Source organism: Lonchura striata, chromosome 13 (genome assembly GCF_046129695.1).
Source record: "Lonchura striata isolate bLonStr1 chromosome 13, bLonStr1.mat, whole genome shotgun sequence".
NCBI classification, from domain to species: Eukaryota; Metazoa; Chordata; class Aves; order Passeriformes; family Estrildidae; genus Lonchura; species Lonchura striata.
In genome coordinates, this window is record NC_134615.1 from 2,894,181 (window position 1) to 2,906,504 (window position 12,324).

Here is a 12,324-nt window from a genome sequence, read left to right on the forward strand (position 1 = left end):
CGTGGCACTGGGTTCCCCGGAGCCTGGATTAAACCTGAAATTGTTTCCCTAGCCTTGAGTCGGCTCCCTCGTTATCTCCTCGGACGCCGCCTCTCCGCCACCCAAGGCAGACAGTGAAACTTCTGCCTCAGCCGCTCCCCGGCTCTCCTGGAGATCCAGGGGAGCGTTCCCCGCAGCTGGCCGTGCCTCTGCCGGGCAGGGGAAGCCCGGCGGCTGCAGCTTGGCACGGCGGCACTTAATGAATGCCAGGGAATCAGAGGATCACTTAATTGTACGGAAACAAAGAGCAAAATGTGCCTGCTGACCTGCTGGCACAGAAACTGCTTCATCTAAGCCTTTGTACTTGGAAACGGCCAGAGCTCAGCTGCAGCACATCTCAGTAGCTTCCAATTCGCTACGGAGTATTTCCCTGTCTTCATAGTTTCTCACAGAGAATAAATCATCAGCCTCATTTTTCTGCTCTAAGAGTTACTCCTAGATCATCTGATGCCAAGAACTCTGCCTAAGGCTACCAAAAGCATTAGAGCTAACAAGAGGTCTGTGCCTTCCCAGGGGAGAGGCAGCTGTCAGTGAGGCCTCCCCCAGTATTTCACAGGGTTAGTTACCATTTTGGGATGACAAGGGAAGCCTTGATAATGCAGTCGTAGTCCTGTTCGTCTGGTGGGGTGAAGGTCACCTTCACAAGAGCATAGGATGAGGCGGCAATGGACATCTTGACTGGATCCACCTTGAAAATGCTTTCGATAGGGTTTTTTTCCTTGGGGGAACCCAGAGAGCAGTGTTAGGAGAAAATACCTTTCATCATGACACAGTTTTATTCATAAATGCATTACTGAGAACAGCCCCAGACAGTGTCTTCCTTCCTGCTTCCCTGGACAGGCTCCCTCCCTCCCAGGGCATGCTGACCTTGTGCTAAAGCATTGTGTGTTTTGAGTCCTGGCAGCTGCCCCAGCCTATATGGGAGGTGGGCACTGCATGGAAGATCCTGCAAATAACCTAGAACTGGCATTCAAAGAGAAGGAAAAGCCAGGGAGCCTGAGAAAATGGTCTGCTTTGAGCCCTGGCATGTCAATTCGTAACTGAGAAAATGCTCTGCTTTGAGCCCTGACATGTCAGTTCATAACAGCCCGTCTCCGAGTGTGCTTCCAAGAGAGGTTTAGAAGGATTCACTTCTCCCACTGAAGACCCAGAGGTGTGAGCCAAAACCTTGCCCCAGACATGCAGAATTCCACACAACTGTTCCCTGGCTCTGCTGCTCTCTCCTGCAGTTTGAGCTGCACTGAGCTAGCCTAGTCTGGGCCACAGGAAGCAATGCATCTGGAGAACAAAACAGGCTCTCACACGGCCTTTAGAGGACAACCACCACCTTGGCCTCCGTTCTTACCTCTCCAGGCAGGGGTTTGATGGAGAGGGCCACATCACATGGCAGACGGCTTGCATTGTAAATATTGAAATGAGCTTCAGCCTCTTGCCCATCCACAACCTTGTGGAAGACGAATTTGTTCTCATCTCTGATGAACAGGCCCGCGCCTTTCAATGACTGCAGCTCGTGGCAGAAGTTGGTGCTGCTGCAGATCGGGTACTCCTTGAAGATTAACTTGACATCTTTAACAAGTGCTGTGGACAGACCAGAGGGGTGAGCATGGAGAAGCCTCCCTGATGACCCTGCTGGCCTCTCAGAAGCCTTGATAAGCCCTTTCTGCCTGGGTGACTGCTAAACCCAGCCTTGGGTGGGGGAGCTGGCTGTGAGGATGGAGCTCAGTCAACCTCAGTCTTAGAGAGCATTGCTTTCCTTTTATCCTTCCATGCATCCCTCTCAGCCTGGAAGGGATGAGTCCACTGGTGGACTTGAAGAGGGCTGGAACCTCTGAGGATTTTAAGGTGGGACACCAGGGCTAGCGTGCCTCTCTATCCAAGCAGCAAGTTTAGGTGCTGATCAGCAGCAGGTGTGACTGTGGGCAGTAGGTACCTGGGAAGTAGGACTCGGCCATCAGGGTAAAGGGAATGCCGAGGGGATTGTCCTTGGGGTCTCTTCCTGTGATGTCAATGTAGAGCTGCTCCTCATATATCCCCTCTTGCCTGGCAAAGCATTCCACTCTGATCACCTGCTGGCCCCACGGATGGACAGAGCCAGAGCAGGGGGACACCTTGAACATGCCAAGAATGAGGCGATCCTGCAGAAAAAGTTCCAGGAGAGGCTGATGGCTAATAGCTGTGCCTTCAGCACCCCAGCAAGGAATATGTCCTGCCTTGGCTTCCAGCTGGGCCCAAGCACCCAGTCCCAGGGCAGGGAAGGATGACTGCATGGCCCAAAGGCAGCTCCAGGCTGAGAGCAACAAGCCAAGAGGAGCTGCAAGCCTGTCCCAAGTGGCAGAGAGAAAGGAGTCCGAGTGTAAAGAATGAAGGTGGTAGCTGTGATCCTTCAATCTCCAGAGGTAACATAGGAGAGCAGAAATATCTGTGAGAAATGATGGGAGAGAGGTAGAGACTGGGAAGAAGAAAAAGCAATGTTGTCTGAGCTCTGTGGACTGGGAGTTCAGTGGGGGATGTTTTTGCTTCTGTGGTGTTCACAGACCTATGCTGGCTCGCAGCTACCAAACACAGGACCTGCTCCCCCCTCTGTTGACCCTACAACTCCAGGTCAGAGCCAGAGTACAGAACGTTCAGTGGGACTGAGCAGATACTGGACTCCATCCTGCAGACCACGTTCCATCCTGTGGCGATGAGCCCCCAGGCCTGGGCACAGCAGCATCTTCTCACATCCCTTGCAGCAGCACTACTGGGGAGCAGGAGTCATTCACCTGTGTTGAGGAGCTTGATTTCCTTCCTGTTGAGAGCTCTGTAGCTGATGGAGCAGATTCCCCTTGCTTTGAACTGAGGGGAGAAAGCAAAGATATCTGTCATGCTGAGCTCCCCTGCCTTTCTCTGAGGCCAAAGCTGGCCTTCCTTCTCACAGAGGAAAGCCTTCTTGCTCCTGATGGCTCCCAGAGAGCAGCCTGTAGCACCCATTGCTGGACAGAGCAGCTTTATCACCAGCTTTGTACTACACATGGGGATACTGAGACATTTTTTTGTTCCCTCTCCCCTAGCCAGGGATGCAAATGGATGATAGCTGTGGCTGCCTCCCACATACCAGCTGTGGGGTGGTGCCTCCTCACAGGAAGGGTGGTGCAGGGCTTCTCATACCTTTTGCTTTCCAATGCAGATGCAGCCTCGTCTGCTTGGCGGATGTGGAATTTGAAGTTGACCATGCCTTTGTTCTTCAGCACAAGAGTCCGGCTCTTCCTGGTGCCCTTGATCATGGTACCGAAGTCGGTGGGTGAGGCAGGCTCAACGCTGTACTTGCTGTACTCGGCTCTTGCTGACACCTTCAATGGGATGTTGGCGACAGCCTGGCCTCCTTCCCTTGAGCTGCCATCTATCACCTGTGTCCACAGGAAGGGAGGTAACCAAAGCAAAGAGGCCAGCCTCTACCCCAGTCCCAGCCTCCACCTCCATCCATTTACCCTCCCTGTTTAAGCACCTCCTCCAGAGTCAGATGCTCAGCTCCACTTAGGAAGCCTCCCAAATGGTTTTGAAAGGCTTTGTTTGTGTATGTAGCAGAGAGGATTCTCCAGTAAAGCCCTCCTTCCATTAGACACCTATCCTGTTTATGCTCCCAGAACACCGTGTGATAACACAGCCTGGCCCAGGCAGCTCACCTGGCAGTACAGGATGGGCTTGTTCTTGAGGACAATTTCACTTGTGGGGTGGAAGAGCATCTCAATATTCACACCAGACTGGGAGGCAGTCAGCATGCCTGACTGAGGCTCAACAGTGAAGTGGGATGCCAAGTCTTGCATCCTGGGACCTGCATCCTTCAGCATGAAACTGGGGAGAAAGGGAAGGAATGGAGATCTCTGCAGTTAAAAATATAGGTGCCACCAGCACAGCCAGGACTTTGCATTGGACCAGAAAAAAAGGAAAGGGAGAGTCCAGCTCTGCTCAGGGAATCCTGGATCTTGACAGAGTGCAGTCAGTCATGAGGTTACTGCAAGAAACCTTAAGATAAAATTTTTCATTCACTCTTTACAGAGTCTCAGAAAGAGAAAGGAGGTGACCATCAAAGAAAGGCAATGAATCTCAGCATTTCAGTGGCTGACATTTCTGGGGCTCTCCTTTGGGCTCCAGCTGAGCTGTGAAGAACTGCTGGTTTGTGGCTGGATTCTCTGGTAGAATAATTGAGATCAGAGAGCCCAAGTTTTTTATTTACCATGAGGCAGCCAGCATGGAAACAGTTCTAGCCATTGACAGAGGGACAACACAGGCTTGGGAGCCTGAGGAAATGCTCACTACCAGGCAGCTGGACTCACCTGTACTCAATGTTGTATACCCCTTTGCTTTTCAGACTCAGGACTTTCTTCACATTATCCAGGACATTAATGGTTCCAAATTCCAAGCTTCCATCTGGACCTGCAGAAAACCCACAGAGCAAAGTCAAACATGGTTGCAGAATATACCAGGTCCCAAACTACATGGAGGTCTTGGCACAAAACCCTTTTCAGCAAGTTTCCATTCTTGGAAGTGTTTTCCAGCTACTTGTCTACCCTTTCTCTTCCCACTCAAAATATCTGCAGGCTTAGTACCTAAGGAGCTTGTCTGCCATTTCCTCGCTTCCAAACACAAATCCAATTGCTTTATATGCTGTGCTGAGCCTGTGGGAGTTGCAACTGCCTGTTTACATCACTGTTCTTTCAAAGCCCCAAAATCCAATCTGCACATGAAGCTGCACACTTCAGAGTTCAGAGGGGAGAGAGTTAAGGCTGTCAGTGCGCTGACAATGCTTTATTCCATGCACCTTGCAGGGTACGTGCTTTATGTGTCCATGCCATCCTTGCATCCCATCCCATCCCATCCCATCCCATCCCATCCCATCCCATCCCATCCCATCCCATCCCATCCCATCCCATCCCATCCCATCCCATCGTGCTTTGGTTGCCCACCTCCCAAGGTAATGCAGTGCACCTGGACTGCTTTGTTTGGGAGGCATCCACTGACCTTCAGGGATGTCGATGCTCAGAGGAATGTCATAGACTTCTGCAGAGATTTTGATGTTTTCAGTCTGAACAATCCCCAGGATGTTTTCTGTATCTGAAACCTAAGGCAGCAAGAAACAGACACTGTTCATTAATTATTCTTTTGGTAGACAGCCTGACAATCCTTGTCTCTGCTGGCTGCTTCCCCTACGGCCTCCCTGGCTTCACAAGCATTGGAGGACTCCCAAGCTTTGCTGTTTATCTCATGGGCTGCCCCAGTGGGATTCTGCTGCAGTAAAAAACCCTGTCAGCCCAACTCTGCACTCCCACAGCAGGGAATGTTGCTGCTAAAGCATCCTTGAGAGGCACAGAGATGTAAGAACAACCACAAGAAGTGTGAGGTGTCTCAGAGCAGGTGGCATTGACAACCTTCTCCAATCACCTAGCACCCTCTCTGAAATGCAGTCCCTAATCCACGGGGAACAAAATCCCAGGGGGAGAGTTTGTTGCACTATGCAAGAGCTTCAGAGAACGTCCAGGAGGAATGTAGAGATCACGCTGCAGTCTGTACAACCACACAGCAACCTTCAACCACTCACAGGGACAAGGTGGTTGTGGTACAGGCTCAGGATGCAGTGTCTGGTTATCTGGGGGGATGTGGACGCACTGCACATTCTGGCAAACGCTGTGCAGAGGCAGAAGCTGGGGTCACAGCACCCTTGTGTCTGTCAGGTGCAGCTCTTCCTGGCTCTGTCCCTAGCAGCACACAGCTGCTCACTGTGCCCCGCTCTGCCAGGCAGGGCACAGCCCCTCTCACCTCTAATTGGAGGCTCTTCTCAATGCTGCCAGGCTGCCCGGCCTTGAAATGCACTGTCACTTCAAACTCTGAGCAGGGATCAATGGTGCCGTTATCTCGTGACAAGGAGAAGTCCTCAGCAAGGTCATCCAGCCCACTGAGCTGCCAGGCCACGGGCAGCAGGGTGTTGTTTCTCAGGACCAAGGTCCTGTTGTCAGTCCTGCAGAGACAGGAAGGCACTTGGTGTCAGCTGCCGGATGGTGACACCAGCCTGGCCGCTGAATGCAACTTGGAGCAGCTCCATCCATGCCCTGGAAACCAGGGTCAAATGTTTTCTCTTTGTCACAGGTTTTGGAGTGCTTGTGGGATGACTGACCTGTGCAGAAGCAGCTTGTCAAAAGACAGCTCCAGGGGGCTGACCTCCAGCTTCACGTGCACCCCATGGCAGCACAGGCTGAAGACCACTGGCTCCGGGTTCTTCCCAATGCTGCAGATGAGTTTGTCTTGCAGGAAGCCAGGGGAAGTGGGGTATGCCCAAATGGTCAGCTCCTGGACACGGCCCCACAAGAAGAAATTGAAAGAGCTCTGTGTGTGAGCAGGAAGAGCAGCCCCTGGGCACTTCTACAGTGCCTGCTCTGCCTGCCCTTCTCCTACCTGCTTCTCCTTTGGTTTCAGCGCCATCCTGTGAGAGTCCAAGTGGAACGTCGCTGCTTTCCCAGCATTCTCAAAGGAGAACTGGACCTCTATGTTCATGGGGGAGTTGTTGAGGATGGTTATTTTCTCCGAGTTGCTGGGACAGTTCTGGCACTTGTACCTGTCCACAAAAGGGGAAAAGGCTGCAGAGCAGACTGCTGCCCTTGTCACACACAGAGGAGAGCACCGTGTGCACCTGAGGAAGCAGTGCTGGAAGACCCTACTCTAACAAACAAGTGAGGGAAATGGATCCCAGTCAGGGGCATGGCTGTGTGCTCAGCCTTGCCTTACTCTGATGCCTTCCCCCAGACTTGGTGCCTCCAGCCCAGAAGCCTGATGATGCTCAGGCCACTTTGAGAGTTTTTGATACAATGCAAATTCAAAGGTGCCCAGAAAAATAACAGTGCACCAGGCACATGGGTTCTTTCCCCTTCTTTCTTGGTGTGCCTTCCCTGCAGGGTATAAAGAAAGGCTTTTGGAAAAAGAGTTTAGCTAATCTTTTTCATCAAAGTCATGAAACTGGTTTGAATTTCATGGGTTAGCTCAAAGTCTGAGAAAGAAATATAAAGCATCAATTTTCAAGAGAAATGCAAAAATATAACAAATGACCCTTCTCTCAGGTGTGGAAATGACTTTGGAGTGAAAGGGTAAAAGAAGCAAACACAAATCCCAGACCATCCATCAATCTGGCTAATGATTGTCTGCTATTTTAAACTATTTTGATTTCATTTCCTTGGGCTGTCAAAATAGACTTAGCCCTCCAGAGTTCCTATGGAGACAAGACCTGAAATATTACTGGAAAAAAAAGAGTGACAGTAAAAGTAGAAATACACAATAGCTTCAATGACAGTGTGTTTAGGCAAACTTTATCCAGCAGTGAGGATGCAACGTTTTTACAGGAAAATGTAATTCCTGCTGTACGTTCCTCCTGATACCCATTGGCAGGTCAACCATAAAATCTTATTAATAATTCCAGATTAATAAAAGGTTTACAAAACCATCTACAGAATACTTGCTTGATCAGGCTACTTGCAGAGCTCAAAGCATTTCAAAAAATCACCATAAAGTTCATTTTCTAAGGGGTGAAGCTGAGATGTGGAGGGGGACAGAAGTTGCCCCCAAATCACTTTTGGACTGGCAGCAGCTTGTGGCTCTGGCCACCAAGGCGGCCACCAAGGCACCCACTGGGCAGGCAGAGCAGCTCCTCCAAGGCTCATTTGCCTCTTATCTGCTCAAGTTCACACATCTGTGGTCCTTCAAACCCATGTGTCTCCCAGGACTCTGCTGGGGACTGCCCTGGATTGTGCCACCAGGACAGCCTGTTCTCCCTAGGTGTGTCCACAAAAGTGCAAAACCCAGCAGGGAGCACATACCAGTCTCTTGATTTCCCACACAGCAGCGGTCCAAAATGGAATTGCTTTGTGCTCTCAACATATTCCTTGAAGATGATGTCATCTGCCTCCATGGTCTCCCTCCACTGTGGAAACACCAGCCTGGGCAGAGAAAGTGGGGAAGGAGGAGCTATGAGATGCTCCAAGTAGGAAATGTAGTCAGAAAGCCAAAACCCTTCCTGGTGGCTGAGGCACCATCTGCCTTGCCAGCTCCAGCACAGGAGGAGGTGCTGGGTGACCTCAGGCAGCACGATCTGCCCAGGCAGAAGCCCCAGGGGTCAGCCCTGGCTGTGAGTTCAGGGGCAGCTGTGCTGTGGGGGCTGCCAGGGGCCAGCCTTACCGTGGGTCCTGGCTGATGCTGGGGTACAGGCCGGTGCCACAGCAGGGCAGCTCGTACGGGTGCTTTGTCTGCACGAGCTCAAACCTCAGTGTCTGCTCAAATTTCCCTGGCTTTTTGGTGGAGAAGTGGACCTTCAGTTTCACCTCACCGTGGGCAGGCACTAGCCACCGGTACCGTTTCAGCCTGTCAATTAAAGAGGAGCCTTCAGACATTGCTGAGGAGCAAACGAAACAAGGAGGGTGCACTCGCCATCCCGTGGAGGCACTGGCACAGGGTCACTGTGGAGCTGGGGATGATGGGCCTTGTTTGGCCAGAGGACCAAAGAAGCAGAGGCATCACTTCCTCCTGTGCGCCTCACCTGAGGAATTCTGTGGGGTTTGAGGCACTTTCCAGCATACTTTTGGACCTTGTTGCAGAGGAATCCTGGGGACTTCTCTGCTTCTCCTTTAGAGAGCTGTCTCTGCTGGCTGCTGTACCTGTCTTTGGTTGGCCCTCAGCAGAACTGCCCTTCACATTTGGGGCCTTGGCCTAAGGGGAGAGAGAAAAGGGAGGGAGAGGTGAGCCCTGAGACATCCCCATCCTGGAAAGCAAAATGAGGGTTTGTTCACCAACAGAAGAGAGAATAAATAAGTCAGTCCACCTGCCCATGGACTTGGTCTTCCTTATTGGTGTTTTGCCTAGGACACTCCTTCAAACTCAGGACTCTCCTCAAAGCAAGTTGATGGTTTTAAGTGATTTTTTACCTCTTGTCTTACAGAACTGCTCTGTCTCCACAGAGCTGTCTTTTTTGTCCCATCCCTGACAGAAAGGAGACCTGCAGACACGAGGCCCCGTCACATCTTCACTACCTCTCCACAATGCTCTTTCCATCCAACCTGTCCCCCATGCCCCCATCCAGCCTGGTCCCTGCCCTGGCACCACTGGAGCACCCACCAGATTGTCTTCCACAGCAGCACCTCGCGGTGCCACAATGGTGAAGGGCTCCACACGCTCTGCCCGGCCCAGCCGCTCCTCTGGGTACTTGACCATGGAGAGCACAGCAGCAGGGGCAAGGGGAGGGCCGTCGGGACGCAGTCCCAGATGTTGCAGCATCTAAATCAGAAGAGAAAATCCTGCTTATACTTCTGTCTCCTCCATCCTTCTTCAAAGGCACTGGGCTTTTGGCAATGGGTTTTTTGACTTATATGAAGTATAAGTGCTTTGCTATGCCCAGTGGGGTGAGCAAGCTCCAGAGCAGAATCAAGAGCTACAAGTGGGACCAGGAGAGAAACCTCTCCCAAGTGACTCAGCGGAAGAAAACAATGACTATGAGCTGCCCTGTCTTGGGACTGTTTATAATGATTTCCGGGCTGGGAAACTCTGAACAGATGGGACACTTGTACACAAAGCACTCATACTTCCTGCCCATCTGAGGGATGGTGATAACCTCCCCATCCACACAGATGGTACAGAGCCATTGTGGAACATCATCAGGGGCCTGGACAAGGCTCTGTGCCATTATCACCTGGGGGACACAATGCTCCAGGGCCCACCACCACGGCAAGATCAAGATCTCAGCCTTGCAGGGTTTTACCTGGTCTTCCGTTGGCAGCTTCCCATCCCTCAGGATCTCCCTGATCATGGCCTTAGGATCTGAGACCTGGATGTCCAGGCATGGCACCCCAACATGCTTGTCACTGACTGCCCCTTCTGCAGCTTCACTTTGCATCCCCAGCTGAGATGACTGAAGACTCCTTTGGCCTACACGTTCACGTTCAGGCTTCTTCACCTTCTCCTGAGGCTTACTGGTTTTCTTTAGACCTTTGTTTTCACCTGAAGGCTGGGACTTGTTTCCCTTTTGGATCATAGGTAACTGCATAGTACCCTGAACTCTGTCCCAGGAGGAGAAAACCTCTGCGATGTTCTGCTGTGACGACTCGTAGATCTGAAACCTCAGGATCAAGTTCTCCATCTCAGCTGGGTCCCCTAGGATATTGGCTTCCCCCTTCTCTGGGGCTTTGGTTTCCTCCTTCCCAGAGGTTTTGGTTCCCCTTTTCTGTGGGGCTTTGGAGTCCCTCTTCTCTGGGGCTTTGGAGTCCCCCTTCTCTGAGGCTGTGGTTTCCTTTTTCTCTGAGATTTTTGTTTCCTTCTCTTCTGGGGCTTTGGTTTCCTTCCTCTCTTGGGCTTTGGTTTCTTTCTTCTCTGGGATTTTGGTTTCCTTCCTCTCTGGGATTTTGGTTTCCTTCCTCTCTGAGGTTTTGGTTTCTTTTTTCTCTGGGATTTTTGTTTCCTTCTCTGGGTATTTGGTTTTCTTCTCTAGGATTTTTGTTTCCTTCTTCTCTGGGGCTTTGGTTTCCTTCTTCTCTGGGGCTTTGGCTTCCTTCTGTGGTTTTTCAGGCTGCTTCCCCACGGAGATATGTATATTTTCCTTCTTCTGCTTCTCTTCCTCCTTCTGCCTCTCTTCCTCCCCTAAGTCTTTTGCCTCCTTCTCAAGCTTTTGAGCCACCTCCTTCAGCTCCCTTCAGCAAACAAAATAGAAAACATCGCGGAGAGTCACCACCAGAAACTTGGGCTCACTAGTCCTGGCTGGCCCTGCAATTCATTCCTTGACCCTGAGGCCAGGCAGAATCATGAGACCATTTCTGTGGATTTTCCTCAACCCACAGAGGTTGGGAACATCCCAAGTGAGTGCCATGGTGGAAGAGGACCTCCAGGACCAGCCAAACCTACGCCTTGCCATCGTAAAGTCTCGACTGCAACCTCCCTCTTAAGGCACACCCAGACACCTCCAGCCCAATGCCAAAGGCTGATCCACCAGCTCTCTGTGCTGATGCCTGAAAACGCTCTTTGTCTCTTGATTTCCCAGTTTAAAGCAGAACACAGATTGCTAACATCTGCTTATCCCTCCTACAATTCATCCTCCGCTCATTCAGCCCCCTTCTCCCTGGGCACAGCCTGCCCCTTCATGTGAATAATCCTATCAGTCAGAAAGCAAAGGCTGCAGGAATCCTCTCCTGCAAGACAGGCTCCTGTCAGCCAGGTTTCCTGCTGGAATCAGCTGTGACCAAGCAAACCAGTGCTATCTGCCATGCAAACAATTTGAAGCAGCTTTGTCTGTCACCTCGCCATGAAACCAACTTCAGCCTGGGCTGAAAGGAGCCCTGATACACAGGCTTGCTTCAAGCAGCCTCCACTCCCAGCTCCACAATTTTCCTGTGAGTCCTGAGCTGGGCTGCCTTGCTGGAGCAGAGCTTGCCTACTGCTGCAGCAGAAGGGGAGCCTAAAGGACGTGAGCTTTTATGGGTGGTGTCCCACCATAAGGAGAACCTTGGCAGCTCAGCATTGCAAGGACTTCATCTGTGGCAGGACCAGGACCCTGTGCCCCACACCTGCCCATAGCACAATCCCACCATTTTGGTGAAGGGAGATGATAAAGAAGGCATAAATCAACATCATGGACTTGAAGAGACTTCTACAGGCAGTGCCAAGGCAAGCCCAGAGCCCAGCTCCCTGCAGGTAGCATCTAAGCCAGGAGGGCTCACCACTAAAATAGAGAAGATGATGTTCTAGCTCAACAGAAGAAGGTGCTTCCTCTCTTGGGAGCCAGGGAGCTAAGAGAGTGGCCATCCTTGTGTTGCTTCTGGCCTTTGCTATCAAATACCTCTGAGCTCAGAGTCCTTGGAAACCCTCAAGGGACCCTGAGCAGTAACCCATGGACGGCTTACTCACCCCTCCATCTGTATAGTCTTCGTTTCCGGTATTATTTTATCCACTTCTGCTTTCTTCTCCTCAGGGAGGGTGTCATACTCATCCTCATCCATTTGCAAGACATGTTCTCTGTTCCTCTGAATAGCTTTTTTCTGCTGCAGTTCTTTAAACCAGAGGAGAAACCGTGAGTGACTGCAAGCAGAGCTGGATGCTCTGTGTCAGCTGCAAGGATTCACAGCCTTTCCTGACCCAGCCTATCATACCAGGAGATATTGGGGAGCTCATATCCCTGCTCCAAAATTCAGACAATCCCCCAAACTATGGCCGGGCAGTGTGGTTCTTGGGCTTTGCCTGGCTTAAGTGCACCAAGGCTGAGGACAGTTGGTTGTCACTGAGCTACAG

At 51.4% G+C, this 12,324-nt stretch overlaps 2 protein-coding genes across 2 annotated transcripts in view; both read right to left on the minus strand.

The window, feature by feature from the left end:
* Window positions 1–6,371: 6,371 nt before the first annotated feature.
* LOC144247048 (uncharacterized) lies at window positions 6,372–9,304 on the minus strand. Its single transcript, XM_077786254.1, has 4 exons — window positions 9,169–9,304; window positions 8,594–8,763; window positions 7,878–7,997; window positions 6,372–6,625 (listed from the first exon to the last, which is right to left on the minus strand). The coding sequence occupies exons 1-4, from the start codon at window positions 9,262–9,264 to the stop codon at window positions 6,433–6,435; spliced, it is 579 nt and encodes a 192-aa protein (XP_077642380.1). The 5' UTR covers window positions 9,265–9,304; the 3' UTR covers window positions 6,372–6,432.
* Window positions 9,305–9,520: 216 nt separating this feature from the next.
* The window catches only part of LOC144247087 (hydrocephalus-inducing protein homolog), a 261,188-nt gene continuing 258,384 nt past the window's right edge, over window positions 9,521–12,324 (minus strand). Inside the window, exons 33-35 of the mRNA XM_077786425.1 lie at window positions 11,944–12,085; window positions 10,562–10,733; window positions 9,521–10,270 (exon numbers count right to left, since the gene is read on the minus strand). Of these exons, the coding sequence (XP_077642551.1) occupies window positions 9,521–10,270; window positions 10,562–10,733; window positions 11,944–12,085 (1,064 nt within the window). The remainder of the gene's footprint in view (window positions 10,271–10,561; window positions 10,734–11,943; window positions 12,086–12,324) is intronic.